Source organism: Onthophagus taurus, chromosome 6 (genome assembly GCF_036711975.1).
Source record: "Onthophagus taurus isolate NC chromosome 6, IU_Otau_3.0, whole genome shotgun sequence".
NCBI classification, from domain to species: Eukaryota; Metazoa; Arthropoda; class Insecta; order Coleoptera; family Scarabaeidae; genus Onthophagus; species Onthophagus taurus.
The window spans coordinates 14,469,886-14,489,498 of record NC_091971.1 but is presented as its reverse complement, the minus strand read 5'-3'; the positions used below and the strand labels follow the sequence as shown (position 1 = coordinate 14,489,498).

The 19,613-nt window shown below is 30.5% G+C and overlaps 3 protein-coding genes across 5 annotated transcripts in view; 2 read left to right on the top strand and 1 right to left on the bottom strand.

The window, feature by feature from the left end:
* Positions 1-4,043, top strand: part of LOC111421267 (AXIN1 up-regulated 1) — a 51,538-nt gene extending 47,495 nt beyond the window's left edge. For all 3 annotated transcript variants that reach the window (XM_071196583.1, XM_071196584.1, XM_023054411.2), the window contains one exon: positions 1,881-4,043. In XM_071196583.1, the coding sequence (XP_071052684.1) occupies positions 1,881-3,878 (1,998 nt within the window). In that variant the 3' untranslated portion in view covers positions 3,879-4,043. The remainder of the gene's footprint in view (positions 1-1,880) is intronic.
* An 8,654-nt stretch (positions 4,044-12,697) lies between these two features.
* LOC139430066 (S-phase kinase-associated protein 2-like) lies at positions 12,698-13,979 on the top strand. Its single transcript, XM_071196679.1, has one exon. The coding sequence runs from the start codon at positions 13,052-13,054 to the stop codon at positions 13,886-13,888; it is 837 nt and encodes a 278-aa protein (XP_071052780.1). The 5' UTR covers positions 12,698-13,051; the 3' UTR covers positions 13,889-13,979.
* Positions 13,980-14,501: 522 nt separating this feature from the next.
* LOC111421269 (dTTP/UTP pyrophosphatase) lies at positions 14,502-15,938 on the bottom strand. Its single transcript, XM_023054412.2, has 4 exons — positions 15,480-15,938; positions 15,190-15,385; positions 14,747-15,135; positions 14,502-14,695 (listed from the first exon to the last, which is right to left on the bottom strand). The coding sequence occupies exons 2-4, from the start codon at positions 15,277-15,279 to the stop codon at positions 14,554-14,556; spliced, it is 621 nt and encodes a 206-aa protein (XP_022910180.1). The 5' UTR covers positions 15,280-15,385; positions 15,480-15,938; the 3' UTR covers positions 14,502-14,553.
* Positions 15,939-19,613: the final 3,675 nt, after the last annotated feature.

The following is a 19,613-nucleotide window of genomic DNA, read 5'->3' as shown; positions in this document are numbered from 1 at the left end:
GTACAAAAATGTTCGGCATATTACTGAAGCTTATAAAAAAATTAACTTCCAACTTAAAACAGCGTGCAATTCCTAAAGCAAAAACTTAAGCTTTCATATTTTCGTATTATTTCGTTACATTGATTAAAAATATATTTTTTGAATCTGTTTTCTAAAAGGAATACGTGGAAGCAAAATTTTAACCGTTTCTGAGTAAAACACCAGCTGGTGTATATAAAACTTCTCAATTTGTTGGAAATCGTTATATAGATTTAAATTGCATTATTAATATGCTTTTTTGTTTATCGCTTTAGAAGGTCAATATAAAATTGTACTTTGAAGGTTAACCAAACGTTCCAGCAATTTTGTAACGATTATATTATAATATAGTGAAATAGAAAAATTACGTTGTAAAATTAATTTTAAATTCAATACAGAAAATATCTAAGCTTTAAGAACACAGAGTTGTTTCTGCAAAATATTTTTGTTCCACAGACCGATAAACGACTAACCTTGATTCATACTCGACAACACGACAACAGACGTTCAAAGTTATAAAAATAAAAATAAACCCCTATTTTTTTAACCTATTTTTCTTTATTTATCATTTTTCAAAAGTAGGATTTTAAATAGTAAGGGGGAGATATAGCAGGTGATCCCTCCACCTTCTTTTTTACGTTAACAGGTGCTGTAACAAAGTGGTTTAGTGGCGATATTTTCTTGATAGGTTCAATAACACGCGGTTTAGATCTTCGACTCAATTTGAAATTAACTGTATCCGATGCGGAAGAACGTTGGGACAATTAAATAATGGCCTACTATTTTAAATTTCGAAGCGAGTTTACAGTTTCTCGGATAACGTACTAAGGTTATTGCAACGTTACCTGGTTTCACCGTTTATAATCAAGCGGTATACACACGGAAAGAAACTTATTTTTGGAATTCTATTTCTTTAAATTATATTTATGCGGAGTGAATTTTATCACTTTATTGCAACAGCAACAAAAAAAAGGAAAATAAATAGAAAACTAAAATAAACGTTTATTGATAAGTTATCTTAGATTTGTCTGGATATTTAATATATGCGTCTTGTTTATTTTTGTAGCTGTTTCTTTTCGAATGGTTATTTATTACCAGTTTTACTTGATTTAAATGGATTAAAACACAAGTTACGGTTGTTCACCGAAATCAAATGATTGCTTTAGGCAAACGCAAAAAAAGCGGCAAGTTTATCTCGCTTTCAATTCTGAAAATTAGTCCACATGGCAACGTCGCATGACGCGATTTTTTTGCGACGTTGCATAACGCCGTCTGCCGGACGCGTTTCGAACGTTGCTGCTGGTTAAACTCGCTAATTTTCATAATGGTGTCGGATCGATAGCGTTTCGCAAGTGGGCGCCTTAAAATAAACGGAATTTGAAACGGAGCCTTATCATTTTGACCTTCGTTTTCCATTTCTTGTTTAAAATTTTTCCAAATTCTTAATTTACTGTTTTTAATCATTTAATTGGGAGCTACAAATTTCTTTGATGTTTCTTTTAGCTTATTATTTCTTCTTCGTCCCCCTTTCAACGGCGGCTTTCCTTTTTGGAAAGCGGTAGCCGATCGATCGGGGCCCCCTCTAAATATAACCTCCGAACGGTATAAATAGAAGAAGATTGAAATCCGCGGGAGCAGCGTTACGACGACGCAAACTTTAAAATTCAAGTCGCGCGCCCAATTCGTTCAACCCATACTTAATGAGGTCCTTAGAGGAGTCGAAAATCAACCGGTTGTGTCACATATTTAAGTGACTATTAGATTTTCATTTCGTTAACGCCAACACCTGTTGTTCTAACTACATTAATAATCTAAAAAAAAGACAATTTAATGTTAAATTATGATTTTTTCTTTCTTTCCAGTTTAATATGTCGACTTCCGGTGAAATCAATGTGGTTACATCATCTTTAGAATCAAAAATGGGTACGGTTCAACCAAAAGAATGCACACAGGAATTGGTACTATCGCAAGAATCGGTAGCAGAAACGCACGTTGAGGACCAAAGGAAAGAAGAAGAAGAGGAAGGCGAAGATTCCGCAACGGAAAGTCTGCCACCTCCGCCCGAAGAATTAATCGAAGAGCAACATGACAGATCAGATGGGTCAGACTCCGGTTTGGGGTCGGAACTTTGCGAAGAAAGAACTAGGGTGGTCACATCAATGGTGTCCGCCTTGGAAAGTGATAGCGAAACGTTGTTCTTGGACCGGATTAACGAGAATCCAGAAAAACACCAAGCTAAAGATGGGGTTAAATTGGAAGAAGATAAAATTGAAAAAGATATTGGTGCCATATTAGAGGAGGCTCAAAAAGGACCACTTAAAAGTAGTTTAAAGCGAAAATTATCTACCGATATCGAAGAAGAACCTAAAGCCAAGAAAAAGAAAGGAATAACATTCGATAGTGTTACAGTATATTATTTTCCAAGAGCGCAAGGTTTTACTTGCGTACCCTCACAGGGTGGATCCACGCTTGGTATGGAAGCACAGCACACCCATACAAGAAAATTCACAATAACTGAACACGCTGTGGAACAACGAAGAATACATCGGCAGCTATTACAACAATTAAGAAGCGAGAGAAACGTTAACGGCCCAACGCATTCATCCAGCGATGATAGTGACAGTGAAGAAGATGCTAGTGATGTATCCGAATCAGAATTAGATTTGGACAATTACTACTTTCTTCAACCAGTTCCAACGAGACAACGAAGAGCCCTATTAAGGGCATCCGGAGTACGTAAGATTGACGCATTAGAAAAAGATGAATGCAAAGACATTCGTTCGTCTAGAGAATTTTGTGGATGCGGATGCAAAGTTTACTGTGATCCAGATACATGTTCTTGTAGCCAAGCTGGTATAAAATGCCAAGTCGATCGTTTGAATTTTCCATGCGGTTGCTCAAGAGATAACTGTGGAAATTCCAGTGGAAGAATTGAATTTAACCCGGTTAGAGTACGCACCCATTTTATACACACCTTAATGCGTTTGGAGCTGGAAAAGAAACAAAATGCGGAAGAAGAAGCTCTTAAAAATGATAAAAATCATCATCGGAGAATTCCTCATCCCGTCCAAGGAAATTGGATGGACAACGAAAGATTATCTTTTGGCACAAAAGAAGTGGTGCAAGAAAATGTACCCCGGCCTCCAGTGAGAAATCTCTTACGCGATGTGGCTCTCACCTCGCACGTTGAGGCGGAATCTTGCGTACACGATGGCAGCTTTACAAATTTACATTATGGAGCACCTGGTGAAGGTCCAGGTGGAGGACCAACAAATTTTGCAGATTTACCCGCTCGCGAAGATTCTTTAGATCTGTACACGTTCCGCGAAGACTGTTACCAAGAGGATTGCAAACGAATTCAAGCGCAAACGTTCCACTTTGGAACGGACTTCCAAAACGGAACGCACACGTACCCAAACGAACAATACACCCAACCGTACCAAGCAACTTTCCCCGAATTCAACCAAGTTTACAACCCATATAACGGGAATATGTACCAAGAATATTCTAAACCAATCGAAACTAACGGACAACAAAACTTTCAACAAACCAGCGGTTACGATCATTTCCCGCAGGGCGAAGGCTTTAATTGTGACAAAGGGAACCAATACACCAATTTAAGTCCAGTTAATGCTGGCACAAAACTAGAATCATTTTCCGAACTGTTACATGGAAGGTACGGTGGTTATGGTTATGAAGATGAAACGCCGTTTATTACGGCTACGCACCAAGAGACCAATCTTGAAAGTACTACTTCGGAACAGGAAAAGTGCGACGAAAAATGTACAGCGGGGGATGAGTGCGACGAAAACTTTGGGGAGATAATAAAAAAGTCGATGGTTGAAACTGTTTCGGCTTAAAAACTCCTAAAACTATTTAAATATAAAATATTCGTAAATATTATTATTATATTATAATTATTATTACGTTCCAGTGTAAAAGATTTATATAAAAAAATTGTAGAGAATGAATAGGCGAAAAAAATGTTTTAATAAATGTTGTGAAAAATCATTTTATTAAGAGAATTTTAGCGTTTTATTTTCCAATATAAAAAAAATCTTTACAAACAGCTTTTTGTAGAACTAAAAAAGACGAGTGGTATTCAATAATTAATGTAGTTATGACGTAGATAATAAACCTACTTATTAAAAAAATGTACAGCGATAAACCCGGTTTAATTTTTTTGTTTTGTTGGAAAATACCAAACAACTTGATGATATCGACTTTTTTAGATATAACATTTTACTAGGGCTATAATTAAAAACTAAATCGCATCATATAAATGGATTTAATTAATTTAATTAAGCCATTTTCATGATTTAATTAAGGTAGAATTTATTACAAGCCCCCCACGTATTCATTAAAGTTGTTAGACGACTCATTGCATTATTGATCCCTCTATATAACAAAGGGATGTCGTCCAGATCAATATCTGATGGGTTACTTATTTATAAACCAAAACCCCATAATATTTGAGAAAATCCATAATTCAGTTCCAACTTTGTTGAAATTTCACTAAATTAAATAAAGTTTTTTGTTTTAAAACTCGATTATAAATTTATTATGTAAAGAAGTACAAGATTAACTAGATATTTTATATTGATGTTTTCGTTTTTGCGAGAAAATTATACGTCGAGTATCATATTGTTCAAACTTGCAGTTAAAGCTTTTAAGCCGCAAAATATATAATTAATTCCCAAAGTTAATCAAAACAGTTGAGTAGATAATGCAATATTAATATATACCCCATACAAAAGAAAATTAGCAATTACTTACAAGTGATAAATTTGGGGAATTCAAGTAAACGAAGTTAACCATCGATTTACTTACTGACAAGATATAGGGTTGAGTTGTACAGTTCTGAGAAACTTATCTATGGCGTCCCTTCCCTTCGTGGACCACATCTTATCTTAATTTACATTAATGAGCTTTTAAATTCACTTTAAGATGGGGTTTATGTTGCGCGCGTGTGATGCTAGTTATTTTGATATAATCGTTGAATTAAAGCTAACTTGTTACAACTTGATAATTAATATATACATTAATATTACAAGAATTCGATGCGCAATTAATTACCACAGCATTATCTCTTTTAATTCAATACTTAAAGAATTTGTAAGCGATAGATCTTTGTCTAATCTATTTAAGCTCAAATGTTTAATTCATATCTTATTGAAGACAAATTCTAGGCATTCGGTTTTATAATGAAATTCACCGGTTTTATTAAACTAATTGATTTAGGCTTGATTAATCCGCTTCACTGAAATTGGCTTATTTAGTATTTGATATTTTAGTTCTTTACATTGTGTACTCATTTTATATTAAATTAAGTGTTAGGTAGGTATTGTAAGAAACGGGCGATGTAAAAACAACTTAAACTTGAGTAATGAGGCTTGATTCCAATATTTACTTCCCTCCCTTCCATGTCAAATTATTTTAGCCCTTTAGACCAAAGCCGCAATATCAGAGGCACGTGTAGGTACCAAAACTGCACGATAAAATTATATCGTAATATAGTGATGATGCTCGGAATCCATAAAAAAATCTGTCAATTGGTACAAAAAAGTCTCTTTCCACTTATTTGACTTAGCTTTTCTCAATTTATGAGCCTTATAGAAAATGAAATGTACGAAAAATATCAATTTACAAGATTTTCAAAGAGAATTAGTTAAATCATTGATGAGCAAATAGAAAGGTGATGCTGATAAATCTATAAAAAGCTCAACATCTGATGAATCGCACTCCCTCTTGAGATTAACTGCTACACTTTCTATCTATGAACCTCAAATCTTCACCAAACAACACTCGAAGTAAGTAAGTTTTAAAGTAATATACAGGTTCTTTGCATATCCTAGGAAGTCATCAGAGTTAGGGATGATGGAAAATACTAGTCATAAAAAAGACCATTACGTGAGTTTTCAAGACCATCATAATCTGCATGTTCTGAACTAAATTCTAAGTGAACTAAAAAACTGAACTAAAAAAAAAAAAAAGTTAACAAGATTCATGTCAAAAATTTTCAAACACATAAATTTCGAACCTAAGTATACAGTTAAAAATTCCAGGGATTTTATTGAAAAAACTAAAAATCTAAATATTGACGACACTTTATTTGTTTCCTTTGACGTTACAAACTTGTATTCGAATGTTCCTATTGAATTTACTCTTGAGGTTGTCTCGCAACTTTTTGAGAACCACTTTACAGATCAAAATACGTCGAACAATTTAAATAAAATTCTTAAACATGTAGTTACTCAGAATTATTGTTCTTTTGAAGATAAACATTATCACATACCTGATGGTTTACCGATGGGCATGCCCTTATCAGGATTAATCTCAGATATATATCTAGATTTTATTGAGAAAAATATGATTCTTAATTATAACAGTATATTTGAAGAAAACATTAAATTTTGGTGTAGATATGTAGATGACGTGTTTTGCATTTGGAACGGAGACATTTCTCAGTTGAAACAATTTTTAAAATATCTAAACAACATACATGAAAAATTAAAATTTACCATGGAAATAGAAAAAGATAATTCACTGGATTTTTTGGACCTTACTTTAACTAAGACAATAGAAGACAAAATTAAATACAGTATTTTCAGGAAACCTACAAACTCTTTAACTACTATCCCCTACAATTCATACCACCCACACAATCAGAAATTTGCAAATTTTAGATTCTTAATCAACAGAATACTAGATTATCCACTTGACAAAGAAACTTTAAAAAACGAAAAAGATTTCATATATAAATTAGCTAACAATAATGGTTTTCCAAGAAGTTCTATAGACAGACTTTTTTATAGAATTATAAAACAAAAAGATCCGTTAAATACTAAAATAAAGAACTCAAATTTGACATATAAACCTATAATCTACAATCGATATACTTCAACTATGCAACACCTATTCTCCAGATATGATATCTCTCTGGCATATTCTAATAATAACACAATTTTAAAATTATTATCAAATTATAACAATAAAAAAGAAATAGATATAGGAAAAGAATGTGGCGTATATTCGATAGAATGTAATAATTGCAATAGTATTTACATAGGACAGACAGGCAGGAGATTAGAAACACGTATCAGAGAACATGAAATTAAAAATAATTCTAATGTTTATAAACATAAAATGGAAACGGGACATAAAATTAAATACAAAGAAACTAAATTAATACACAAATGTAATAAAGGTCAAAGATTGGATTTGCTTGAAACTTTGGAAATTTTAAAGTATAAACACAATCAAAATTATAATTTATTAAACGATCAAATACAAATTAATACTGCACCTATTTTCACTTTATTAAAAGATTTTAAATTTAAATATAAACAGTGTTATTCAGGATGAATACCAGTTTCCTTCTTGCTTGTTCCTTTTGACCTTCAGTCATTTTTCGTATCTTTTGTCAAATGTAAACGCGTGTTTTGTTTTATATTATTTTGGATTTTGTTTTAAGTGTATTTTAACTTTTGGTTTTGAATTTGATATTCTATTATATTTGTTCAATTATTAAAGTAAGAAATTTTCAAGTTTGGATAAAAAAGATGAAGTTAAATTTGGAGGATGTGTTAAATTTGATTAATATATTTTTTCAACTAAACTGACAGTAAGTAAATGTATAGAAACTTTGGATTTATTTCATATTGTTTTTAAAAATTTTTTTATATAAGATTCTACTGAAGATGAGGATTGTTTCCTCGAAATCGATTTAGAAGCATAATAAAATAAATAGCAAGAAAGAGGAAAATTTTGTTTTATTTAAATTGACTTAAATTCTAAGTGACGTAAAGCATATTCATATTGATTCCAAATTACATATTTAGGAATATTTTTGCTCTAGAATTTAAGTCAAAACAGAAATGAGATTGCATCTTGGAGAAATGATTCAAGAAATATCTCGAAATATTGAATTTCCAGACTATTAATAATATGGTGACAGGATTTCGATCGTATCCTAATTTATCAGTCAGCCTTTTTCAGGATATTCCTGTTTTGTATTCCTGTAAAGTGTCATATTGAAAGATACAAGATGTTCGTTTACAAACAATTTTTCTGTTAAACCGGAAATGCGTTTGCAGATCTTCATTTCACGATAAGTCTTTTCAACAGATAGAAGTTAATCTCGCAAGTTACAAGAACTGGATCACAACAGAATTGTGTTTCCTCCATTCTACCCAAAAAATTTTGAAAACTCGAGACATAATGTATGTATAAATCTATCTATGTATCTATCTGTCATAAATCTCGGGAGAAATTGAAGAATATATAGTATAGACGTATGGGAAGCATGTTAATATTGAACAATTAGTGAATTTGCAAAAATGATGAAAGGATTGCGATTTCCTATGAAGAACGATGATATTTTGCGTTGGGCTTGAAATGTTGTCGGTGATGCTTCTTCCTTCTTCCTTTAGATCTATTAATTCGATTTGAAGAATCCATCATCTGTGAACCAGCTTCTTTGATGTTTCTCTTTTTTTTTCATTTATTTCAATGACAATGTTTTTCGTGATTGCGTTGATGCAAAAAAAGAAATAATTACATATAAATACTATGGATTACAGAATATGTAACTTCCTAGCTGTGAAATGCTAGTCCGAATCGGATGCTATTAGGTCTTGAGAAAGCTTCCTCTTTAAACGCATGTGGATTTGTTGAGGACCAACTTAATGCTGAACCGCATTAGAGCACTTACTGATATTGTTAAAAAAAGTAGAGTGCACTCAGTTCGTAGTGGTGATTTTCTGCTAATCAGAGGATACAATTGGCGAAGCCTGGCATATCCTTGGTTGACCTTTGAGTTTATGTGGAGTTTCCAAGTGAGGCGGTGATCAAGGAGAACTCCGAGGTATTTAATGGCTTCATCTTTTGCTTTCCACTGTATTTCTTGATCATTTATAATAATGTAAGCGAAAAAATCTTGGTCTGGCATTTCCTGGCATTGAGCAGAATTTAATAACCATTTCTGTATTTTGTCCACTGACCTTTGAAGTGTCTCAATAACATCAATAAGGATGTCGTTTTGTCCCATTATTAACATGTCATCTGCAAACATGGCCATTTCGAAGTTTACGTCAGTAGGGGTATCATGCATAAAGATGTTGAACAGAGCAAGGGATAAACTACTACCTTGCGGCAAGTATTCTTCGAGTGCTGGAGGAGTGTCCATTGATGGTGACGGAGAAGGTTCTCTCCGCTAGGAAGGAGAACAGAATGGCAAGTAAATAGTTGCTTAACCCCGTTTGATTGAGCTTGTATTTTAAGCCTTTAATACAGACAGTATCAAAGGCCCTTGCTACATCCAACGAAACAACAGCTGTAAACTTTTTTGCCTCGAACGCTTCCTCGATATATTCCATTACTCTTGCCAGTTGATGAACCGTAAATCCGTACTGGATGTTTGGGATTATTTTGAGGAGGCTTAAGTCTTCTTGTAGTCGATGATGGATGACTCGTTCGAATAGGTTAGATAAGGATGAGAGAAGACTGATTGGGCGATAATTGGCTGGGTCCGTATTGATTTTGCCTGACTTTCTGAACAATAGGATTTGCGCTTTTTTCCATACCACCGGAAAGTAGCCAATTTCCAGACAGCGATTAAAGTTCCTGTGATATGACTCAGTAGTTTCTCCGGAAGGTGTTTTATGACTATATTAGATATCTGATCTAGGCCTAGAGCTAGATCGCTGTCAGTCTTGGTAGTTGATGAAGTTAGTAGATGGGATTCATTGTATTGTTGGATTGTTGTAATGTGACGAATATTCTCATTATTGATAGGTATTTCTTCATATGTCCGCGTTATTTCCCTAGTGGTCTTCCATAAGCCCAGGTCACTCCAGCTGCTTCAAAAATTGCGATGAGTTTTTTATAATTGTTGATTCTATAGGCAACTAGTTCCTGCGAAATTGTATGAGTTGTTAGTCTATTCCTTAATCTTTGAAGTCAGCGAACGGATTTTTGCGTCTAACTCGTTCGGAGTAGCTGATGTTGGTAAGTTAAATTCTTGATTATTCAGTGAGTCTCCAAACTCTGCCCAGTTGATGACTCCATTGATCAGCTTAGGAATTTTAGGTCTGTTAATGATCCGAGTTTAATTCGCTGATTAAACACAGATTTAACTGGAAGGTAAAATTTTTGGTTATTACTATATCTAAAATATCCGGTTGATAGTCGCTTCTATATGGAAAGTAGGTAAAATCGATTGGGCAGTGCACTTGAAAACCGTACTTGTTTACTAATAATTCCAGATTCAGTCCCGATGGATTGTCTGCTCTGCATCCCCAGAGTTTATTCTTGCTGTTAAGATCTCTTATAAGTAGGGTAGGTATAGAGCTACTCAACATTGAACTTATATCAGTTTCTAGTCGTTTTTTGTATCCAGATATATTAACTGGAGTTGAGTTGTTTATTTCAATTACTGTTGCCGTTACTTCAATAGCGGTGATTTTACAACAAAATTGATGGTGTTGAATTTCTCTTTTAATTATAATCGCCACCTTCAGCTGTGGCGGAAGGCCTATCTGCTCTATATGTATACATTATATCCTACTATTCCATTGGCGTTGAAATTCAGGATAGTTAAGTTGTGTATGATTGTTAGATTAGTCGTGAATTAAATGTGGGAATAAATGGTTAATTAGGAATGTCTTGATTTGTGGTATAAGGGAATCGAGGAAGATAGGAGAGGTGCCTGTGATTCTGAGGATTGTTGTTGGTTTGGTTGATTCTCTACTTGAGCTGGTCGTTGTTTGAGGTATTGCTTGTGAGCTCTGGGTTCTTTTCGCAAGATGGACTGAAGTTGTTTGACGATGGTTTGTTCTGATATTCGATGTGAATTTTACAGCCTCGATAGATTGGTGGATGATCTTGGCCACAATTGGCATACTTTAGTGGATCAGTTTGAAGTTTTTTATAGATAGTGTGGTTCTAGGGCTCATTGAGCAGTAATTTTTCGTATGTCCATATCGTTGGCAGTTATGAGATTGGGGAATCTTTTGGGAATTCCTCCTGGCTTCGACCGTGATGACTGCGTTGGAAATTTCCTTTACTTGATAGATTTCTTTGGCGTTCTCTGTGGTTTCTAGGTCTACTGCGCATAGAGGTATGACTGGTAGGTTTAGTTAACTCAATTCGATTTTAGTTGATTTTAGTCCATGATATTTTTCAATATCATATTTGGTATTTGTCAACATTGTCCTCGATATCATGCAATATCGTTCCTGATATCTTTCAATTGATATCTCCTTACAGATTCTTTGCTTCCACTTTTTATACATCAATATCAACCTTGAAAATTTATTACTAGTGAGGTTGTCGAAAATTGGTAGTAGTTGAATTCCTCCGACTGCAGATAATACCATGTTGACCCTTCTTCAATGTTAGACGTCTCTTTTGGTTTTCGTTTTCTTTGACATTTCACCTTACGTCATTGATACAGTCCCCATATGATGACAACTATAATGACGATTGATAGAGATGTAAGGATAAACGCTAATTAACGTTTCGTATCTCCTCATTTACTAATTCTGTGGCCATAAACTGAGAAGCTTCATCTCCAGTTTTGATGACTTTTTCTTGAGACAGTTTTGGAGTGACCCATGGTCTCTTTACAGATATGTTTTTTTGAAGTACGATGGGGCGATTGAAACTGCTATTACGGTAATCTCACTTAACGCAGCCCTGAGAGATCTGGAGTACACCAGTTCAATTTAGTAGTACATCTTCTCGTGTACCAGAACATATTACAGCGACCTTCTCTGCTTTCGGTGTTATGAAAATCCAGGTATAATTCTTTCCAAATAATCGAATTTATGGGGAATTCTTGAATTCCGCATGGTGGCACATGCTTGACGTTTATAAATCTCATTGATGACACAACTGGGATTATTTTCGATATTTTTTACTAATATAGAAGCGCATAAGTATTCAGTAACTTCTACCACTATGCACTCATTAAATTCTTCGTGGCTAAGTTGAAAATATAATTGAATCTTGAGTATAGTATTGACTTTAATAATTTCAAAGTCAATTACTTCTGCCATAGGAAAAGTAACGATCGTAATAAATTCATCATTTTGTTCAATTTCAAGTTTTATGATAGGAGCTTGAAGGATTTGAATATTCGACAGAAGGTTTGAATTCGCTGTGGCAATTATTCTGTGTATGTGAGTTGATGGCATAATGTCATACAGATCTCCTCGGCCCAGATATAAATGCATGGGAGTGCCTTGGTATAAAATTGACTTATTTCCGAAATGATGTTTACAGCTGTGATATGAGTTCAATAGGAGGCAGTACGGATAATTCAGCTACATTTGGGATACTTTCCATTCTATATTTATCTTCCCCTTCTCGTTCGTTTTGACACAAATTTTGTTCATTTCCGTTTACATCGCCTAAGGTAATAATTTAGTAAATTGTAAGATTCTGCTCTTGCGCTAAAATTATGCTTTCCTTGAGTTTGGTTATCTTCGTTATGTTTGTTTCTCTTTACTAATGTAATAATATGGTCTAAAACAGCTAAAAAGATATCGAAAAGGCGTATTTAAATCATTTATTATATTAATAACGGCAAATCAACTCAAATTAGACGGAGAACTGACAATTTTGTTAATTTTTACACATTTTAAGTTTGTCAAATTTCTCATATTTATTTGTTTTTATACATACAATGTAAAAGCACATTTGGTAACTTTTATTTTTACCGAATTATAATCATACGCGTAAAAATCAGTGTGTTCAACTTAAACTATCAAGTGGTGAAAAATTTAAATGATCGTTAATTAGTTTCTACCTTAATTTTTTTTACTACATGAATTTGATTATAATAAAATATAAAAAGGAAGAAGAACATAAAAGAAATTAATACATTTTACAGATTGATTTATGAAAAAAATTTAAATGTTTAATTTGAATTCAAAATTAATCCGATAGATGGTGCGCAATTAAAAAATGTCAAAATTTAAAAGTCACAACCTGTTCGTAACGTCATATTAAATTAACAGTGAAGAAAATAATGGCATATAAGCGAAAAAATAAACGTAAAACACGTGCCAACCCGTTAAATCACACGAAGAAATATTTAAAAAGAAAAATTCCCTCACCACGTACCCTAATAATACGTAAGCGATACACGAGGGCATCAAATAATATTTCGATCCTTCCGGATGATGTTCTCCTGAAAATCTTTTCTTTTTTCACCACGGATGAATTGTTTTTTAACCTCCGATTAGTTTGCAAACGATGGAAAAACTTAGCGATGCAACCTACACTTTGGAAAGAAATTGTAGCATCACCTTTACTTCCAACCAATACTCTCCTTAATTGGATAAAATCGGCTCCTTTACTTAATTCGTTTGCTATAGAAAATCGAAATGATACTAACGTTATAGCCGAAGAGCTTTCAAAAAGTTGTAAACATCTCGAATCGATAAAAATGCAAAATTGTTGGGGTTCCACTTCGAATTGTTTAATACAAAGTGGGCCTTTATGTAATTTAGTAACGAGATGTTCGAAACTTTACAATTATAATTTCAGCCAAAGTCGATTTATATCAAAAAAGTTTTTTCGATTGATATCGCGCGACCAAAAAAACGGAAAAACTATGAAAAAATGTAGTTACATCGGCCCAATGACTTGCAAGCAAATGAGAGCTTTATTTGCGGCACTTAAAGATTATGAAGTCCAAGACACCGCCACTATAGGCAACGTTAACTTTAACCACCGTTTTAAATTACGGGATATCATTAGATCTTTGGAAGAGGTACAAAATCCACGACATGTTCTTTGGGACAATTTCAATTATGGGCATGAAGTCATTGAGATTCCTATAGAACATTTAAATCGTTTTTAATTTATATCCAGTGTTTGTAATTGGTTTTTTGATTGTTAAATTAAAATTAATTTGGATATCATAAGAAATAAATATTAGTTTTTGTTGGTTATATTATTTGTATTAAAAAAATCATGCAAGGTGCAACACATATCCCTATTGTAGATACAGAACATTTTCTTACTTGTATAAATGTTGTAAATTTTGAGAAATTATTTAAAAAGGCAATCAAGTTCCGATTTTGTATTCTTATTTTTGGCCCTGGTAGATGCAAAACAATGTTCCATGAATGGGTACAAAATTCCTAGCTTGACAAGTTTGCTTCAGCTTGTTGTACGATTTTTGCCCATATAGTATCTACAGGGTGGCGCAAAAGTTGTCACCCCATGTTCTTAGGTTGTAATTTTTTTTTAATGAAAAACTTTAGTTCTGCTTTTGGATTATGTTTGTTTGATGTGTTAAATTTGTTTTCATTAAGTTGTGAAAATGATATTGGCCAAGTGGCTCCCGCCAGAATTGATGACCATACAATAATAGTTCTTTAGTAGCACTGAATAACAACTAAAATTAGAACGAACACTAAACCTAAAACTAGAAAGTTACTTAAATATAGTAGATACAAAAAGTGGGCCAATAACAATTTTAAAGTTTTATTTAACTATATTAATTTTAAAATTTCATTTAAGTCATTCATTATTTAAAAGAATTTTTTTAAGTTCTTGTGTGATTCGACATAATGGAGCTCCAACAACATTATTATAATCCCCATCGATTTTCTTTACAAAAGAACCAGCAAGTCCTTGAATTGCATAAGCTCCAGCTTTTCCCCTACAATAAAAAAAAATATATTTCTCATCTCAACATTAATATAAAAAATACATGGACTCTCCAGATTCCACATAAGATAATATTTCAGCGTCGGTTAACGATTCCATAAAAATGGTTGTGCTTTCACAAAATTTTGTGTATCTTCCTTTATAAAAGATAGCAACACCAGTTAAGCAAGTATGGGGAGATCCTGAGGATAATCTCCTGATAATTTGAATGGCATCATCTTTGTCTTTCGGTTTTCCAAAGAAATAATTATCACAACATATCATAGTGTCTAATCCGATTATTAAATCTGGTGGTTTATCATCATTTTTTAATTGTTCGTAAACTTTTTGTACTTTTCCCAAAGCTGTTAATTCTACGTATTCCGAAAAAGTGTATTTATTTCTATCCAAATTTTCTTCAAAATCGGACGTTTTTATTTCAAATTTAATTGGCTATAACAAAGTTGATTTATAACATTTTCTGTTAACATATTCTAAAGTTATTACAGTTTTCTTAAAGATATCAATACGTTGTTTTGAACTCGTCGCCAATATAACTCTCATATTGTTTAAAACTTCAACCAAAGGAGATAACATTTTTTAATATTTTTAACCTATGTAGGCAACCAAATATGCTCAATCAATATCGTGTAGTTGCTCGCCCTTTAAATATTGATTTTCTTATTCCTTTTCTAACTATAATCTGAACCATATTTTATTAAAAAAATAATTGTACGGTCATGAAACATGACATGTAATCATTAATATTTATTTATTTATTCAGTTTTGATACTTACAAAAATAACCTGGAGTGTTGTTAAAGTTGAAATGAAACCAATCGCTTTTTATGTTGTAAAAAAGATGTTTCTTTTTGATATTTTATATTATAATTATAATTTTTTATACTTAACTTTATGTTTAAACAAGCTATTTTCACAAAAACAATCCAAAAACGACTTCGTTGAGGTTATGTGTTCACGAGTATTTTGTAAAATGTGATGCATAACCACATAAATTGATTCTATAGATTCAATATTTGGAAGATATTTTGAAATAAGACGCAAATGATATAAGGAAAGATATATGTACGAAGAACACCACTTATACACAAAAAAAGAGACAACACTTTACTTTTCTAAAGCACTGTGTATTATAGTAAAAAGTTTTTTTTTTATTTTAGTTAAGGTAGGATCAAGATCATATCCAGAAAGTAAAATTTCTCTAGCAGATAGTACAACTCTTTTTGCTTCTATAATTGACTAATGACAATAATGACAATTAAAACGTCAAACATAACCTATTTCAAAACTTCAAAAAAACATTGTTACCAACACTTTTTAATATTTAAATTTTTTATAACTTTTAAAAACATTTCTTCATATTTAATATATTTATTTATTGTTCCATTTAATTAATGATAATGTAATTTCGAAGATTTTCTTTTAAAACAGTTTCAAAATATTTATTAGGTCATTAATTACATTAAGATACCTGTTTATTGTATAAAAAAGTGTTTTTTATTTTAGCTAAGGTAGGATCAAGATCATATCCAGAAAGTAAAATTTCTCTAGCAGATAGTACAACTCTTTTTGCTTCTATAATTGACTAATGACAATAATGACAATGCAAACGTCAAATATAACTTAATTCAAAACTTCAAAAAAACATTGTTACCAACACTTTTTAATATTTAAATTTTTTGTAACTTAAAAATATTTCTTCATATTTAATATAAAATATTTATTTATTGTTCCATTTAATTAATGATAATGTAATTTCGAAGATTTTCTTTTAAAACAGTTTTAAAATATTTATTAGATCATTAATTACATTAAGATACCTGTTTATTGTATAAAAAAGTGTTTTTTTTATTTTAGCTAAGGTAAGATCAAGATCATATCCAGAAACTAAAATTTCCCTAGCAGATAGTACAACTCTTTTTGCTTCTATAATTAATTAATGACAATAATGACAATTCAAACGTCAAACATAACCTATATCAAAACTTCAAAAAAACATTGTTACCAACACTTTTTAATATTTAAATTTTTTGTAACTTAAAAATCTTTCTTCATATTTAATATAAAATATTTATTTACTGTTCCATTTAATTAATGATGATGTAATTTCGAAGATTTTCTTTTAAAACAGTTTTAAAATATTTATTAGATCATTAATTACATTAAGATACATGTTTATTGTATAAAAAAGTGTTTTTTTATTTTAGCTAAGATAGGATCAAGATCATATCCAGAAAGTAATATTTCTCTAGCAGATAGTACAACTCTTTTTGCTTCTATAATTGACTAATGACAATAATGACAATTCAAACGTCAAACATAACCTATTTCAAAACTTCAAAAAACCATTGTTACCAACACTTTTTAATATTTAAATTTTTTGTAACTTAAAAATATTTCTTCATATTTAATATAAAATATTTATTTACTGTTCCATTTAATTAATGATAATGTAATTTTAAAGATTTTCTTTTAAAACAGTTTTAAAATATTTATTAGATCATTAATTACATTAAGATACCTGTTTATTGTATAAAAAAGTGTTTTTTTATTTTAGCTAAGGTAAGATCAAGATCATATCCAGAAACTAAAATTTCCCTAGCAGATAGTACAACTCTTTTTGCTTCTATAATTAATTAATGACAATAATGACAATTCAAACGTCAAACATAACCTATTTCAAAACTTCAAAAAAACATTGTTACCAACACTTTTTAATATTTAAATTTTTTGTAACTTAAAAATCTTTCTTCATATTTAATATAAAATATTTATTTACTGTTCCATTTAATTAATGATGATGTAATTTCGAAGATTTTCTTTTAAAACAGTTTTAAAATATTTATTAGATCATTAATTACATTAAGATACATGTTTATTGTATAAAAAAGTGTTTTTTTATTTTAGCTAAGATAGGATCAAGATCATATCCAGAAAGTAATATTTCTCTAGCAGATAGTACAACTCTTTTTGCTTCTATAATTGACTAATGACAATAATGACAATTCAAACGTCAAACATAACCTATTTCAAAACTTCAAAAAACCATTGTTACCAACACTTTTTAATATTTAAATTTTTTGTAACTTAAAAATATTTCTTCATATTTAATATAAAATATTTATTTACTGTTCCATTTAATTAATGATAATGTAATTTTAAAGATTTTCTTTTAAAACAGTTTTAAAATATTTATTAGATCATTAATTACATTAAGATACCTGTTTATTGTATAAAAAAGTGTTTTTTTATTTTAGCTAAGGTAAGATCAAGATCATATCCAGAAACTAAAATTTCCCTAGCAGATAGTACAACTCTTTTTGCTTCTATAATTAATTAATGACAATAATGACAATTCAAACGTCAAACATAACCTATTTCAAAACTTCAAAAAAACATTGTTACCAACACTTTTTAATATTTAAATTTTTTGTAACTTAAAAATCTTTCTTCATATTTAATATAAAATATTTATTTACTGTTCCATTTAATTAATGATGATGTAATTTCGAAGATTTTCTTTTAAAACAGTTTTAAAATATTTATTAGATCATTAATTACATTAAGATACATGTTTATTGTATAAAAAAGTGTTTTTTTATTTTAGCTAAGATAGGATCAAGATCATATCCAGAAAGTAATATTTCTCTAGCAGATAGTACAACTCTTTTTGCTTCTATAATTGACTAATGACAATAATGACAATTCAAATGTCAAACATAACCTATTTCAAAACTTCAAAAAAACATTGTCACCAACACTTTTTAATATTAAAATTTTTTGTAACTTAAAAATATTTCTTCATATTTAATATAAAATATTTATTTACTGTTCCATTTAATTAATGATGATGTAATTTCGAAGATTTTCTTTTAAAACAGTTTTAAAATATTTATTAGATCATTAATTACATTAAGATACATGTTTATTGTATAAAAAAGTGTTTTTTTATTTTAGCTAAGATAGGATCAAGATCATATCCAGAAAGTAATATTTCTCTAGCAGATAGTACAACTCTTTTTGCTTCTATAATTGACTAATGACAATAATGACAATTCAAACGTCAAACATAACCTATTTCAAAACTTCAAACAAACAGTGTTACCAATACTTTTTAATATTTAAATTTTTTGTAACTTTTAAAAATATTTCTTCATATTTAATATAAAATATTTATTTACTGTTCCATTTAATTAATGGTAATGTAATTTCGAAGATTTTCTTTTAAAACAGTTTTAAAATATTTATTAGATCATTAATTACATTAAGATACATGTTTATTGTATAAAAAAGTGTTTTTTTATTTTAGCTAAGATAGGATCAAGATCATATCCAGAAAGTAATATTTCTCTAGCAGATAGTACAACTCTTTTTGCTTCTATAATTGACTAATGACAATAATGACAATTCAAACGTCAAACATAACCTATTTCAAAACTTCAAAAAAACATTGTTACCAACACTTTTTAATATTTAAATTTTTTGTAACTTAAAAATATTTCTTCATATTTAATATAAAATATTTATTTACTGTTCCATTTAATTAATGATAATGTAATTTTAAAGATTTTCTTTTAAAACAGTTTTAAAATATTTATTAGATCATTAATTACATTAAGATAACTGTTTACTGTATAAAAAAGTGTTTTTTTATTTTAGCTAAGGTAAGATCAAGATCATATCCAGAAACTAAAATTTCCCTAGCAGATAGTACAACTCTTTTTGCTTCTATAATTAATTAATGACAATAATGACAATTCAAACGTCAAACATAACCTATTTCAAAACTTCAAAAAAACATTGTTACCAACACTTTTTAATATTTAAATTTTTTGTAACTTAAAAATATTTCTTCATATTTAATATAAAATATTTATTTATTGTTCCATTTAATTAATGATAATGTAATTT

Coding starts and splice junctions, on each gene's coding strand:
- LOC139430066 (XM_071196679.1), top strand. CDS start 13,052: ATGGCATATAAGCGAAAAAATAAACGTAAAACACGTGCCAACCCGTTA.
- LOC111421269 (XM_023054412.2), bottom strand. CDS start 15,279: ATGTTATCTCCTTTGGTTGAAGTTTTAAACAATATGAGAGTTATATTG. Junction 15,136..15,189: donor TTGATATCTTTAAGAAAACT/GTAATAACTTTA, acceptor ACTTTGTTATAG/CCAATTAAATTTGAAATAAA. Junction 14,696..14,746: donor GTGGAATCTGGAGAGTCCAT/GTATTTTTTATA, acceptor TTTTTATTGTAG/GGGAAAAGCTGGAGCTTATG.